Here is a 13340-nt window from a genome sequence, read left to right on the forward strand (position 1 = left end):
TTGCCTGTGCTCTTACAAAACCAGGGGTTTAGTCCATTCAAAAGTCAGTAAGAGATGGGTTGCAACCCCTTCTTTTGTTAAGAAATCATTAATACTCCTTATAAGGGAAAAAAACCCCATCAGAATGGATTATAGATATGAACTGCAGGCATCACACCTCAAAATGTAAACTTGAAAATGAAAAATCCTTGCAAGAGGCTTTTCTTCATCATCTGCCCCTGAAATTTCTTGGTTTTACTTTCAGCAGCACATGAGCACAGTCTCCTTTTTTACATCTTGAATCATGAAAAAGACTTAACAGTGGAAGATGACTTAAACAACCTTCCTACCCCAAGGAAGGATGATAAAGTTTATTTAGAGGAAGGTTTTACCATAGCTGAGTGTAAAGGGCAGTTTGAACTTGCCTTAGAGGTGATATATTAGACTTCCTTGTGCCTGTAGCTTTATGATTACAGGATGATCTCCTTGTATCTGGATGAACAGTAATATGGAGTGGTAGCTTGTGGTCTCATGGAGTGGGCTGCAGCCTCTGGATCAGATTCCTGCAGGGATGCCATGGAATCACAGAGCCGACTTCCAGCAGAAATGCCTTCTGGCCCCTAGACAAGCACAGCTGGCAAAAGCATTCATCTGAAATCCTGTCTGTTGCTCCTGTGCTGCCACCAGATAACAAATGTGTTGAGACATATTCAGGAGTCCTTCTTGAACTAAAAATTGGAATTTGCCTTGGTTTGACACTGAGATTTCTGTTCAACTGTTTGCATCTGAATGAGTCAACTGGAGTAGAAATGCTGACAACCGGCCACCATTGGCTTTTCATATTGACTGGAAACACATATAATAGGTTTCTCTTTTTTAATAGAAAGACTTTTAAACCAGAGTGGATGATTTAGTGTCCTGTCTAGTCTTTGTAACCTTGATGTGATTTACTGTAATGAGATTATACTTTAAGTTTCTTAGAGTTATGTGTGTTTCTTATGTCTACAGTGTGTTCTACTTGATCAAACAGCATGTTAAAATAAAGTCTAATTAGACTAAAGACCAACTCCAAAGTAACAGCTCCCTGAGAGTCCTGTTGATGGTGTAGTGGGTACCTTTAAGCTTGGTACCTACCAGAATGATATATTTTATGCAAATATTCAAACTAAATATTTAAAAACTTAGCATTTGTGAAGTGTTGTGAGGTCCTTGAATTCAAAACTTAATTCCATTGTTGATGGTAGCGTGCTGGTTCTGTAGTTTCAGTGTGGACTATAAGTAGAATTTCAGCCCTGTTTTTTATTTAAAAGTCTGACTTGCTGTTACTTTTCCCCATCAGGGTAACTGTGAACCAAGCACGTAACCTCTGCCTCACTTTTTCACAACTCTATTGAGCCTTGACCTGCTCGCACTTGTTTCCTTACTCATTGTGTATCAGCAGATCCTCTATAGGTTTGAATATTTGAATATTAGGTGCCTTTGATAGAAAAGCGAGTTTTAAGCTGATGAGTTCTGTATCCAGTAGCTGATGTACGCTTAGGAAGTGTAGCAGGAATTAATAGGGAATGGATTGAAATAAAGCGGTGGATAATGACTTGCTGAAACTAAGATTGCAGGTAGAAAGGAGGGGCTTATTCTTGGGAACGCTCCAAGCAGGAGAGATGGGAGAGAGATCAAGTGGGTGAGGATGAGAGAGTTAAGGTTAGGGCAGATGAACTGTCATCTCTTTTCTGAGCTCTGCTAAAATGAATTTATTCAGAGATTATTAAAAGTGTCTTTTAGCTGCTTCTATTATTTTGTTTTGTTTTGGTTTTTTTCTTGTCACATGTGAGAAATGACAATCAAAACCTCTTCTTGTGGGGCTGGGAATGCTTGGGTCTTGAACGTAATAGTGTTGGTTCACTAGGGGAGAAACTGTTCAGTCATTGTGGCATCACTGTGGAAAAACACAAGTTTTGTCCAAAGTGACATGCCATGGAAGGGAATATGAGCTATGTGCCTAAAAATGTCCTGCATGTGTTTTGTGGTTTATTATAGATATGCAGTGTGATGCAGCTGGGTAACACTGGTCATCTTACTTGTATCCCAGTGAGCCATATAAAACAGAACGTGACTCAAAAAAAATTAGTAAAAACTTAGTGTTTGTCGCAGTCCTATAGGATTAAATAAGCAAAACATGAGACTCCCAAAACAAATGTAAGCTTTTAAGATCAAGAATCTTCTTTGTGTTATCTTAGACCTTCAAGGCACATATTGACCATCTGGTTCAAATCAGTCTGGTGTGCAGTTTGGATCACTTTTATCCAGAGTTCTCCACCTTCTAAATTCAGAGTGGGGCTTGTTTAATTTCAGCATCTCTGGCACAATTCTCATAGATCCTAAAGCCACCTTTCTGCATGCCTGCTGGCTGATTATTCCCTTAATCACTCCTAGTCCTTGTGCTTTTCCCCAGCACAGGCTCTTATCATTGCTGACATATCTTGAAAGCAGTGGAAACACCAGTGCAGAAGCAGCTCCAAATGGGTTAAACCTGTTACAAGTTACTACAGATGGTGGGTTTTTTCTTGCATCAGGTTAATGTTCTCTAAACCAAGATCTTCTTTACGAGTCACTATTAAAACTGCTATTGCTGTATTGCCTAGCTCTTTATATTCAGAAATACATCATCTACTGTAAACTCAGGGTGTGTTAGCACTGTATTTTAAGAAGCCCACATGCTGTTGAAATGTCATATTCCGTAGCTGTATGTAAATGTCAACATATTTTTACAAAGGCGTGCGTGGACCCTTACTGAGCAGAAGCTGTTTTGTTCATAATTCCTGCCTGTTCACATGGCAGATGTATGGTTTCCTAGAGTGTGTAAGTACTACTCTGAGGAAGACCAGAGATCAACTTCTGAGCTCTGTTCTGTACTGAGAACAAATTTCCAGCACTTGATAACTTCTCTCAGATGTTCTTTTCTGTTGATTATAGAAAGAGTACCTGTAGCTTGTGTTTTTTCTTCTTTCCACTAAATATATCACACTCCTTCGAATTTTTCATCTCAGAATAAGTATCTATGTTTTGCTTTAAAGGAGCTTAGTGATTTTTTTCCCCCAAATATATCAGCAAGAATGGAAAGAAGGAAGGTACACTTTGGAGTAGAATAGGTAGGTGAACGCCATTTTGAATTTTATTATGTGTTTTGTGATTATAAAAATACTAAAATAATGTTTTTCAAAAGTATTTAGTATAACTAAATCCTTACACAGCAGACTCAGCTTTTTGCAGCATGCTGAAGGGAGAGATGAAGCTTACAGTTAATGCTTTCCTATGGAGCAGGCAAGAAGAATTTCATGTAGGGAGGCAGCAGTTCAAGTTGGGTTCAGTTATACTCACTGAAGCACTATAGTGTTCAGGTTCCTCTCCCTTGAGCTTATTGCTTGTGACCAGGTTTAATGGGTAAGCAAGATAACACACAAAGAGAGGGGCATAAAACTTAATAATATTTTTCTCTTGAGTCATAAATGTATATATGCCAAGACATCCACTGACAGTTTTCAAGACTTTCATTTGATGATGTTGTGAAAGCTGACCTGAGGATGTATGTGATTTAAAAGCGTTTCAAGATTAATTAGTCGAAGTTAAAGGATAGAAATGTGAATATTGGCAAAGAAGCAGGATCAATGTGATAAGCAGAAAAGCCTGATTTTCCCTTTTAAAAGGGAAATGTGTGGGAGATGTCAGTGAGCATCATAAACCAGTTTTTACCCCCTTTCTATACTACATGGATTGAAGAGCTGTGTGTATAGTAAAAAAATACATGGTTCCCATTACTAATGACTTAATGAAATGCTACCTTCTAGGGAAACATGGTTTGTGTTCCTAATGGTGCTTTTATTGTAAAAAAAGTCGGTTAGTTTTAGACTGTTAATTGTAAAGTTATCCTTTAAATCTAACCCTTGCTCTGTTTAGGTAGTGTAATTGGAGTTACTGAAATGAATTCCTCTTGCTTTGTATTTTACACTTGGAGTAATGTGTTGTGGAATTTTTGTAGCACGTGTTCATTTGGAAAAGTTTCATTTTCTTGCATGGGGAACTAGTTTGATTTATAGTTCTATTAAGCAAGGTGAGCTAGAGATTCACAGAGATTTTTATGTTCCTCGACTTAAAGACATGTAGCAAGTTTGAAAGTAGCATAAAACCTGAAGCTGACGTCTCAATATTTGATCTGCTGTGATTGTGACCTGTTAACCTTTAGCTTTAATGGCACTATATACTTCTTATAAGTTGCAAATGTACTCTACTGTGGGGCTGATGGATGATAAAATCCACTTTGCCTAATCACCTCTCCAGAATGTGTGTTGTTTCTAGTAGATACTGATCTCCTGTATTTGTTATCTTATGTTTGAGAGAGACTTCGGTTTCTGGTGTAGCGTGGGGCTTATGCGGATAATTCATTCAGCATCTTGATTAGGAGCTGCAGGATGTGGTTCATGAAAAGACAAAAGCTTGATTCGCGCTGTAGTTCCCATAAAAATAAATTTTAGTTTGTACTAAGATTGCTGAATTGACCATGATGACCTCATAATCTCTGGTGCTGAAGAGTCAAAAGACAATCCTTAGAAGTACAGGGTACAGCTGTTAAAGCTGTTTGAGAAGTGCATCACTTAAGCAGAGATTCTTTAAGCAAACATATAAAGTTATATTCTTTAATGCAGAAACTGTCAAAGAGTTTCAGTATTTAAGGGACTAATGCTTTAGTTCTCTTGTCTCACATAGCAGCGCTATGTTCTTATAAACTGTTTGCTACATGCGGGTGTTTAAAATGGTGAGCAATATTTATTACATAGGAAAAATAAGGATCAGTAATATAATATTTGCAAGGGCCATGGTGATCTATGATGCTGTGACTCAAGCCTTTGGTGCATGTGTGAAGTTTGTTGAATCACTTCTATTCTGAGTGTTGTTCTGGTAAGTGAGCCTGCAGATTTCTTCTCCGTGTAAAGGGTTTTGTGCTCTGTCAATCACAGGATAATGATCAAAAGAGAACATCTTTTTTAAAAGATTATTTTTGTTTGGAAATGAGCTAACCAAATGTGACTGGCTAAATGCAGAGGGATAGCGTGAGATCTGGAATTGTGCTATGTGCTTCTGAAATTACACTTTGATTGGTGAAAGGGATGTTGCAGCACTGGGGGAATTGTGAAGTGTCTTTTAAAAACCTGAAATACTTTAAAAAATGGAATTCCATAGCTGGGTTTTGACATCAGTTTTAAATGCTGATTGACTGGAGTTGCAGAGGGTTCCTAAATACATCCTATGTAGTCAGCAAGGGAAACTTTAAATCTTTACCTTCTCAGAAAAGGAATCTGGGGCTTTTTGAAGTTTACATAAGCATCTGAATAATTTCACCTTAAATGCTTTTCCCCCTCTTTTTTTTCCCTGTCAGATTTCCTTTATATCCGAAAGGAGGGGAGAAGCTTCAGTTTGAATATGGAGTTTATCTTCTCAACAAAAATATAGCACAGGTTGGTACACTCGAGATTTTTTTTTTTTTTTTTTTTTTTTTTTTTTTTAATCTGTTCTCTGCTTGGTGTCAGTATGATGTGAGTGTGCATATGCTGTCTTGTGATGCTGCTCTCTGTGGTGAAAACCTGTGAACTAAGAGAAATGTCCTTGAAAACATTATTTTCACTTACCTTACAGCTTTGTGCTTGAGATTTTCTTGTGGTGCTTAGAGAAGGACTTGCCAGATAATAATGAATCTTTTCTTTTCAAATGGTACATTCTTCGAGTCTATAGACTTCACACTGTTTTGAAAATTATAAATATTTTCTGGTTTTTTATTCTATTGTACTTGAAGATCCATTAATGTAATTCTTGCTCCTGTGTCTTTAATTTTGCTCTATTATTACTTCAACTAATATTCTACCCTTATAAGAAAACACAACACATGGAAAATATGAAGTATTGCAAATGTGTGACTTTAAAAAGTCCTGTCATACACCTTACTTCTTGTTTTAATGTATTTTAAAAAACATCCTTTACTCTGGAAAATGCAAGAGACTTTGCAAACTTGTATTTGAGATGGCAGTAATATCTGCAGCTAACACGTTTGGTATGGAATTCAGAGAATCTTCAGAAAGCTGGTCTGAAAGAGGCCTGTGGAGGCTGTTTTGACTGGTACGTAGTCCTAGAGCAGGGTCAACTGCTCTTATGCTGTCCCTGGTGATGTTCTGTGAAGAAAAGCCTGTGATATAAGTACTCCTTAGTTCCAGTGCTTGACTGTCTTGGCCACTGAAGACATCTAATTTCTGACATCGAGTCCAAACCTGTTTTCCCTCTTTATATATTATAATAATCTGATCCATTTAAGTCTCTTTCTCTTTGAAAACTTCTATGCATTGAAAAAGCACTTTTCAACACTCTTCTTGTCTCAAATTCTCATTTGAATCCACATTTTCCTTGAGATGCAGTGCCCCAAGCTGGGTACAGTGAGCAACTGTTGCTTTCAAAACATTGAGTAGGATGGGAGAAATGCTTCCCAGATCTTGTCCTTTTACTTCCAGTTCATTGGGTTCTAATGGGTTTGTACTCTTAAAAGCCTAGCAGAATGAATCTTACGATTCTGTGCAACCAACAGCTCCAGGTATCTTCTGCACATGAACAAAATAGTCCATTCTGAATTTGTGCAGGTGACTCGTTTAATTTACATTTTACATGCTTTACCTTGAATGTATTCTTAAAGATGAACTTCTTTGTTCTTAATCATGATTCTGCTATGGTGGCGTAACACCGGAGATTGAGAACTCAGTCTCAGCTTTATTCTGGCTGCACCTGAGCCTGGGTCCAGATTACCTAATTAAAATATTGGATAGAACTGGGATTCTGTTATTTCAAGTGGAGCCCCACTTCACCAGCACTTCAGTTGTAGCCATGAACCATTCATTATTACACCCAAGAGTACTTTCTCTGTATTCACTCATAGTTCATCAATATCCCATTTCCCCAGAATGCTTGTGAGCATATTATACCAGAAAATGCCAGGAGATTTAAATTTCAACAGAAATATGACATTTCTGTTTCTAACCTGTTTGAAATTACATTAGTCTTAGAGTTTTATTCTTGAAAAATATGACCTTTTTATGCTTAGTTTCTACTAGTTTTGCTTGTTTTTCCAGTTTTTTCTTCCATCACTTTTTTTGCCATTCCTTACCTAAATTGAAGTAAGGCTTCTGAGTCTTTCTGTGTTACTTGTTTTTTAAGCTTGGATTGCATTTACCATTTTCCAGACTTGCCCATGCTTAGTGTTTTTTGGACAATAACCTCTCAAATTACTTAAAGGCTAAAATATCTTAAGACAAAGTTAATCAAGTGCTGCTAATCTTGGAAATTTGCTTAGCCAGGCTGTTAATATATCTTAGACTGTGCCTCTTTGTTGGTGGTATTAGTAATGGCAGACAGCTGTTCACACTTGACCTACAGAGGGAAAATTAGTGAGAAAAAGGATTAGTCGTTCCTTCAAATGCTTTGATAGATCTCTCTCTTCATTACTATCAAATCAATGCTTTCCTTAATCTCTGCTTCCTATTTCCTTCTGCTTACACTGGTTCATTCTGTAACTTGTGAGTTGTGATGCTGCTTGCTTTGCCTTTCAGCCCTTCCGGGTTTTTACCTTGTTCTGGAGTTTGCCATTCAGTTATGTGATGCAAGCAAGAGCTCTGTGGTTTATGTCATCGAAACAATGAATTCTTCATTGAGCCCATGGTGATTGTCTTTCCTGTTCATGTAGTTTGGGTTAATTGACACTTGTGCCTGTAGTATTTTTTTTTATTGGAACTTTCACCACTTCACTTGGTTTCCTGTTTATCTCTTTGACTTGTCACCTCTGAATTATTATCACTCTTGGACCTACTGTAACTTATCATTCTGATTTTTTTGTCCTGTTTCTGAAGGACTCTGGGTAGTTGAACACACAGTCACTCACCCATGTTGCCTTCCAGTTCCTTGCAGTTGGTTTCTGAAATCACTGGCATGTGTTTAAACTCACAAAAGTAAATGAACACTTTAAGCATGTATTGAGTTTCCAAGTCTATGTGGGGTCATTGGTGCTGGTGCAAGCTAGTCAGTGGCCAGACTTTGAAGTGGTTGGTACAACACTAGTGGTTCACATGTTAATACTTGAGATTGTATGCTGTTGGATATAAAAGCATAATAAAAGTAAACCGGAATTACTGGGAGTGCTTCTACTACTTATTTAATCATGGAAGTGTTACTGATGTCCGCATAAACTGTTGTAGTCACCTTTGTTTTGATGTCCTTGGTCAAATATTGCTGCTTTTTATAGTTCTTCCAAGGGGAAATTCCTTTATGAAAGCAGAACAGGTAGATAGTGTGCAGAAATGCATCACAAAACCTCTGTGCTCTGGGGCTGATTTGACCTAAAAACCCAAGATTGTTTGAATCCTTTGTGTGTTCCTTGGGATGCTGGAACTGTTGAATTTACGTAGCTTTTAGCAGACCTTATGGCTGCTTTTAGAGAAGCTTCCAGATATGCTTAGTTCTTGTGAATGTGTGAAAAATTAAGTTTGGATGGAGAATGAGCAGCTGCCTCTCTCTTACCTCCAGACTATCACCCAAAGGTATTGGCCTTAATTCAGAGAAACAGTCCTCTTTGTCAGGAGTAAATGTAACTCAGTGCTTAATTCCGTCTGTGTGCTGTGGGAAGGTTGGAGGTGCCTGGGAAGAATAGTGGCGAGTTTACTGGAGCATGAAGACAAGAGCTTGAATCATTCATGCAAGTTTTGATCACTGTGAGAAACAAAGAGCCCATAAAAATGATCAACTTAAAGAAATACTTTGAAACTATTTGTTTAAGCTTCCCTGGTTTCACAGATTTTTATATATTTTTTTTTTTTTCCACAACTACCTGGAATTCTGGCAGCAAGGAGAAATGTGAGTGTGGAAGAAGTGAGATGGGGTTGATATTAAGTAAAATTACTGACATAAAAACTCTTCTAGATAAAGTGGTACTGTTTTGTAAAACAGCAGGATAATAACAATGGAAACCACATCTTGCACTCAGGAGAATTCAGCTGGAATTAGAAACAGCTCAGTGCTGGCTTGGTAGAGTATTTTTTGGAGAAACTTGCTTTGCTGTTACATTCCGAAGTTGAAACAATGTGTGTTAATTCTGAGAGTTCATAATAACTTCCATCTGTATGTAAGCACAAATTGTTTCAATACCCATATTTTCTGTTTGTAAAATTGAATCCCTCACAAAGTTCACAGAGGAGCTTTTTGAGTTGGATAATGTTAACTAAGGCCATACATTTCCAGTTAAGATTTCAGTTATTTTACTCTCACTGGCATAGAAACATGGGATTTTTTTCAAAGAGAAATTAGTGACTTATGTCTAATAATGTCTGTCAGAAAAATTCACTGTCATTGTCAAAGGTGGCGTACAATACAGTTGCTAAAAATGGGAGTGAATTGTGCAGCTCTCCAAAGCATTAGACAGTGGGAGAGCATTTGGCAAGTACTAGCCCCATAAGCTCTGCAGCTCCTAAATTAGGGATGTGTATGGAGTATCTGAGGAAGCTGAGGCTTTAGCAGGAGAAAGAATTGAACTCTCATTCTGGTATTCAAAGCGGAGTAATGGAGATTATACCATGAAAACCTCTTGTTATGGTAGATGAATATTAGGAAAACCCTGAAGCGCGTGGTGAGGTTTTTTGTGGGTGATAAGTGAACACAGACCAGGGTCAAAATGGCGTCTCTCAGAGTTCTCTTTGTTTGGAACATACAATGTGGGTGGCACCCAATTCTGCTGGAGCACAAACATGGACCTTGTGGAGCTGAGCTCTCACAAGTGCTTGAGCAGTGGTCTTGCTGCTCCAGGTTTTTTCATCTCAGTTAATTTTTTTTATAACTTTGAAGTGGGAGATATTGAGAGTGCAGTGGCTTTAGTTTTGAGTTGCAGGCCTGTAGAAAGAAAGCATCTTTACTGCTGCTTTACTGGCTGCTTTGCTGTCTTTTTCCTTTGTTCCCAGAGCCTTAATTGCTTTGGCCTGACTTCAGTGTTGGTTCTTCATTACATATAATGAGATGGTCTTAATTTAGTGACCTTCCTCCTTGAGGTGAGTGAGTCCCTAGTGATCACACACAGTGTTACTGTGGGAGAATAACTGGCCCAAAATTGTATACCCTGAAAGATGAGGGTGGTGAGGCCCTGGCACAGGTTGCTCAGACAAGCTGTGGCTGCCCTATCTGTGGAGGTGTCCAAGGCCAGGTTGGATGGGGCTTGGAGCAACCTGGTCTAGTGGCAGGGGGTTGGAATGAGATGAGCTTGAAGGTCCCTTCCAGCCCAAACTGTGGTTCTATATTACATGATTTCTGTCCTGTATTGGTCATTATGTCTAATGCATGTATATATGATGTGTAGCCGTTGAAGAGAACATGTCCATCTTGTTCATGAAAGTTCCAATTTCTGTAGGTATTCAAGGGTTTGTCTCTTGCATGATACTTGACAAGTATTATTACTTGTCCAGTTGCAAGATTGCTTGTAGAGGACACAATTTCAATATAGCTGTAAAGCTGGTTTCTTTAGATACCAGTAAGCAGGGAATTTACTGCAGCTGGTATTTTGCACAGGGCAGTCAAGTTATTTACACTCTAAGTATCAAATGATTTGCTATTTCTGTCAGCCACTGAAGGACATCAAATTAATTTGTCTCTTGTTCTTCTGGATTTCTTATTCTAAGTCTTAGCTTTACCACAGAAACAGAGGGCAGCTGTATGACTATTGTGAGACCCTTTTCATTCCTTTGCTGTGACCTTGGTCACTATCTCCGTCTGGCTTTGTTGGACGTGGCCTCAGGAATGTTGGTGTTCTGTCCTTGTCTAAATTACTAGCTCTTGAAAAGTAGACCTGCAAATAATTTGGACAATTTTACAACTCTTTGTTTTCCTACTGCCAACCCAATGAGTGAATGTCTCTAGTCTTACCTCAGTTCATAGAATCATACAACAGTTTGGGTTGGAAGGGAACTTGAAGACCATCTTGTTCATGGGCAGGGACACCTTCCCTAGACCAACACCTTCCCTACACCAATCCTAGACCAGCTTGCTCCAAGCCCTGTCCAACCTGGCCTTGAACATTTCCAGGGATAGGGCAGCCACAGCTTCTCTGGGCAACCTGTGCCAGGGCCTCACCACTTTCTGAGTAAAGAATTTCTTTCTAGTATCTAATCTAAATCTGCCCTCTTTTAGTTTACATCTGTTCCCCTTTTCCTATCCCTGTCTGCTTGTGTAAAAAGTTTGTTGCTGGTGTTTGTTAGTGGGATCTCTGTATATGGTGGCAGGCAGAGCATCACCTTCCAGGCATTACTTCCAGGTTTAGTGAAACCTGTGGAATTTGTTGCACTGCATGAGTTAAGGTTACTTTTTCTTCTGTTCAGCCTGAATGCCATGCTTGGGATCGTTTTGCAGGGAAGGCTTCTTTTCTAATCCTCATTTGTTTTGTCAGACCATATTGAGTTGTGTTAGACTGATATTCCTATTCACATTGACATGGTTTGCTCAGCCCTGACCAAAGAATAGTTCTGCTTTCATCTGACAGTTATTAGCAACACATGTACTTTGCTATTTGACAAAAAAACAAAGTGTTACTCTCTTGTCAGCTCCCCCAAGGCTCTTTTTGTCATCAATAGAGTACAGATCCAGGGAAGTAACCGGTGTCTAGCCCTCCTCTTGTGTGTGCATGGCCACTGTGTCCACGTGGTGGCAGGTGGCATTTACGTGCTTTGCGTAACCTGCTTGAGAAGCTGAGCAGCCAGTGCTGCTTTTGTGGGAATGCTGCATTGTGGGTGAGTTGCTTGTCTAATGCACAAGGTAAGTAACATTCAGAGCAGCATAGAAGAAAAGCAAAATACTTGATATATTTTAGGTGTAGTCAAAGTGCTGTCTTCCTCCATAGCTGATGGAATTAAAGGTGAATGTTTATGTACTAGCGCCATATGTAAGAGACTGAACTGAAACTCAGCTGTTAAATGTGAAATGAGGCAAGAGGTTCAGTTTCTGGCTCTGTTAAACTATCAAACATGAGAGAAAATCAGCTCTATAATAGAAACTAATAAACTTTTCCATGGGAAGTTGAAGAGCAGAAATGTTAGGTCTAGAAATTTGTTTTGGCAATAAACACTATGGAGCAGAAGTGTCTTCAAGAGTTCTGTGGGTAGTGGTGTATATGCAGTGGTTATGGCCCTTTGAGTGTAGGATACTGTGACTTGCACGCTACATCTTTTATGAGGCCCCTAAACTAAGATCATAAAACATACAGTTCAGAAAGAATGCACCGTCTGAATCTGAGGCCAATTTAGCTACATAGGGAGAAGTGTTCTTAAAGGAGCACAGGTTGAAGCCAGAGTCTAGTCCTTGTCTTGTGAAGTGCCAAGCTTTCATTTAATGCTAAAAGGAAGGGACTGCACCTGAAAAACCACAAAGTACCTTCTCCAGCTGTGTAGAGCCAAAAGCTCTTAGGAGAGGTTTCATTCCTGAAAGTTTCCTAGGGTGACAGTGAGCTGATACTTAGCCAGATCATTTAGAACTGGGGAATTTATTTATGTTTTTTGCAAACTTGTTGGAAAGACTTTCTTATTTTCCTTTCCTATCGCCCATGCCAAGATAAAATATGTTGAAATGAGACTGGATTAGTTGTAACTAAAGTCCCACTTCCATTCAGCTGAAAGCCTGCCTATACTTGTTTGTAGGCAAAGGCCAATATTGACTTGCTCTGTGAAGGAGCAGATCTTGGGTCTTCAACCCATACAGATCCTGGCACCTGCACCTGAAGCCCAGGCAGTGCTGGAGGCTCCTGCAGCTGTGGTGGGTGACTGAAGGGATGGTGCACTTCTCATATAGGACAGGCTGGGAGAGCTTGGATTTTTCAGCCTGGAGAAGATATGGCTTTAGGAAGACCGCAGAACCCCTTCCAGGGCCTAAAGGAGCTCCAAGACAGCTGGAGAGGGACTTTGGAGAAGAGCCTGGAGTGACAAGACAAGGGGGAATGGCTTCCCACTGTCAGAGGGCAGGGTTAGATGGGATATTGGGCAGAAATTCTTGGCTGTGAGAGTGTTGAGGCCCTGGCAGAGGTTTCCTAGAGAACCTGTGACTGACCCATCCCTGGAAGTGTTCAAGGCCAGGCTGGATGGGTCTTGGAGCAATCTGATCTAGTGGAAGGTATCTAGGCCCATGGCAGGGGGGTTAGAACTGGATGAGCTTAAAAGTCCTTTCTAACCCAAACTGTTCTGGGATTCTATGAATAGGAGAGGTAGCATCATCAGCTGTGCTTAGTCAGTCCTCCAAAATAATTTTGGGGG

The 13340-nt window shown here is 39.4% G+C and overlaps 1 protein-coding gene across 4 annotated transcripts in view; it reads left to right on the top strand.

Annotated features, from left to right (window-relative positions):
• UVRAG (UV radiation resistance associated) overlaps positions 1–13340 on the top strand; it is a 101014-nt gene that overhangs the window by 61942 nt on the left and 25732 nt on the right. For all 4 annotated transcript variants that reach the window (XM_032097727.1, XM_032097733.1, XM_032097740.1 and 1 more), the window contains exon 13: positions 5411–5489. In XM_032097727.1, the coding sequence (XP_031953618.1) occupies positions 5411–5489 (79 nt within the window). The remainder of the gene's footprint in view (positions 1–5410; positions 5490–13340) is intronic.

The sequence above is a fragment of the Corvus moneduloides genome, chromosome 2 (genome assembly GCF_009650955.1).
Source record: "Corvus moneduloides isolate bCorMon1 chromosome 2, bCorMon1.pri, whole genome shotgun sequence".
NCBI lineage: Eukaryota > Metazoa > Chordata > Aves > Passeriformes > Corvidae > Corvus > Corvus moneduloides.